We start from the raw sequence: 1,911 nt of genomic DNA on the forward strand, positions 1-1,911 counted from the left end.
TTCGAATCTGGTGGTCGAAGGTCAAGGTCACGGTGACCTCATACAATATTTTTGGTTATAACTCGAAAAAAACTCAAAAGTCACCTTGAAACTGCTGATTCTAAAGACCGTCTGTGTGTGAAGCATCCATGTTTTCACAGATGTGGATGTAAACTGTCAGTGAACTTGACTGATGTGCTGAGGCACACCACTGCATGGTGGTATATCTGCTTATATTATAAGATGTATTATTCTTGTGTGTTTTTGTTTTGGATATTTGACACTGCTTATGACAGGGCCGTTTAAATTCTGCTGGGTTATTACTTAACTTTTCTGTCTTTTCTGTATCGCTTACAGGATAATAGAGGTGAACAACAACAGTCCTCCTCTGACCTTTAAGCGCTTTCAGACCATTGTGAGCAGACTGGAGTTGCCCCGGAGACCTCTGCCAACCATCACCAAGCAGCAGATGGACAAATGTCGCACTAAAATAGCCGACAACCACGACCAGCTATACAGTATACCTTCACTGGAAGAACTGGGTACACATGATTGTTTTTAATACATCTGTAGAGGGAAAACTAAAAGACAGGATGTGATTAGATTTATTAATTACTTTTAGTACCTCAGTTAATAGTCACAATAAAATACCACATTTCTAAGTGGAGTTTAGCATAATATTTCTTCCATGCAGTAGTAAACAGTTTGCACTTTGCAAAAGTTTGGTTCACTGCATAAAAGCTGCTCTATATTTAACCTTTTCTCTGTGTTAATATGTGTCCAGGTTTCAAGACAGAGGGTTTACCTCCAGCTGTGTGGCATGGAGGAGAGTCGGAGGCCTTGGACCGCCTCAACAAACATCTGGACAAAAAGGTAAACCACTTAAAGCTTTGTTTTTTGTTGTTTTTTTAAGTTACTGTGGCAACCGGTCACATGCCTCTTCAACACTGCGACCTTCTGTTTGAGTTTGTTGGCAAGCTTGTAAAATAAAAAGTCAATTTGCGAACAAAAAGAAAACCTTGACCTTGATTACCTTCCCCCAAGTAGAACACAGTAAATTAAGGATAATTAACATTTCTACAGCATTAAGTCTGAGACAGCGGCATCATACAGGGTTTGTACAGTCATGAAAAAAAATACTTAAATAGCAGTTCAAGAAAAAAAGAAGCAATTTCCAGGTCTGGAAAATATTAAAAAAACTTAGATATGCTTTGAAAGTTTTGAATTGTATTTTTTACAAACCTGTATAATAACAAATGATGTGTTTAAGAACTGTTGGAAATTTGAAGATCCAATCATAATCTCTGTTTTTACAGTTTCTAACTGTTTTATGGTAATAAAAATAACTAAAAATTGAGTATTGACTGTTGTTTCAGAGACGATCTTTAAAATTTGCCTTAAAATCACTGAAATTGATTGGTAAAGATGTGTGAACCCTGATTATAAGTGGAAAAAGGATTACATTTTTTAATCACAGCATGAACTGGTTGTGTTTGTCTGCGCAGGTGTGGGTGGCCAACTTTGAGCACCCTCGTGTCAACACGTGCTCCCTGTACGCCAGTCCCACTGGCCTCAGCCCCTACCTGCGCTTTGGCTGCCTCTCCTGCAGGGTGTTGTACTACAACCTCCGAGAGCTCTACATGAAGGTACCGTGGATCCCCGTCACTCTACCAGAGAGAGAGATTACTTCGGGTTACACACACGAGAGTCTGGTCGATTTCCGGTTTTCTGGTCTGGTGAACGAGCTTAAACCGGTTTTATTTTATAACCTGCATATGTTTTTGTGAATGAATGTTTTTATTTTAGTGTCATGCCACCTAGTGACCCATCCCGCATGGGATTATATGACACCTTTGCAACAAGATGCACAATAGTCCAAAGTACATGTTTCATTACATGAAGATAGTTTCTGGTATTACGAGCAAAAAAAAA

At 39.0% G+C, this 1,911-nt stretch overlaps 1 protein-coding gene across 1 annotated transcript; it reads left to right on the forward strand.

Annotated features, from left to right (window-relative positions):
• Positions 1-319: 319 nt before the first annotated feature.
• On the forward strand, positions 320-1,903 carry LOC121940136 (cryptochrome-2-like; the record flags this gene model as incomplete). Its single annotated transcript, XM_042482987.1, has 3 exons — positions 320-521; positions 764-852; positions 1,485-1,903. Coding segments are annotated over 3 exons (573 nt in total), but the record flags the coding sequence as incomplete, so codon positions are not given.
• Positions 1,904-1,911: the final 8 nt, after the last annotated feature.

This window comes from Plectropomus leopardus, unplaced genomic scaffold (assembly GCF_008729295.1).
Source record: "Plectropomus leopardus isolate mb unplaced genomic scaffold, YSFRI_Pleo_2.0 unplaced_scaffold7616, whole genome shotgun sequence".
In the NCBI taxonomy this organism is placed as follows: Eukaryota; Metazoa; Chordata; class Actinopteri; order Perciformes; family Serranidae; genus Plectropomus; species Plectropomus leopardus.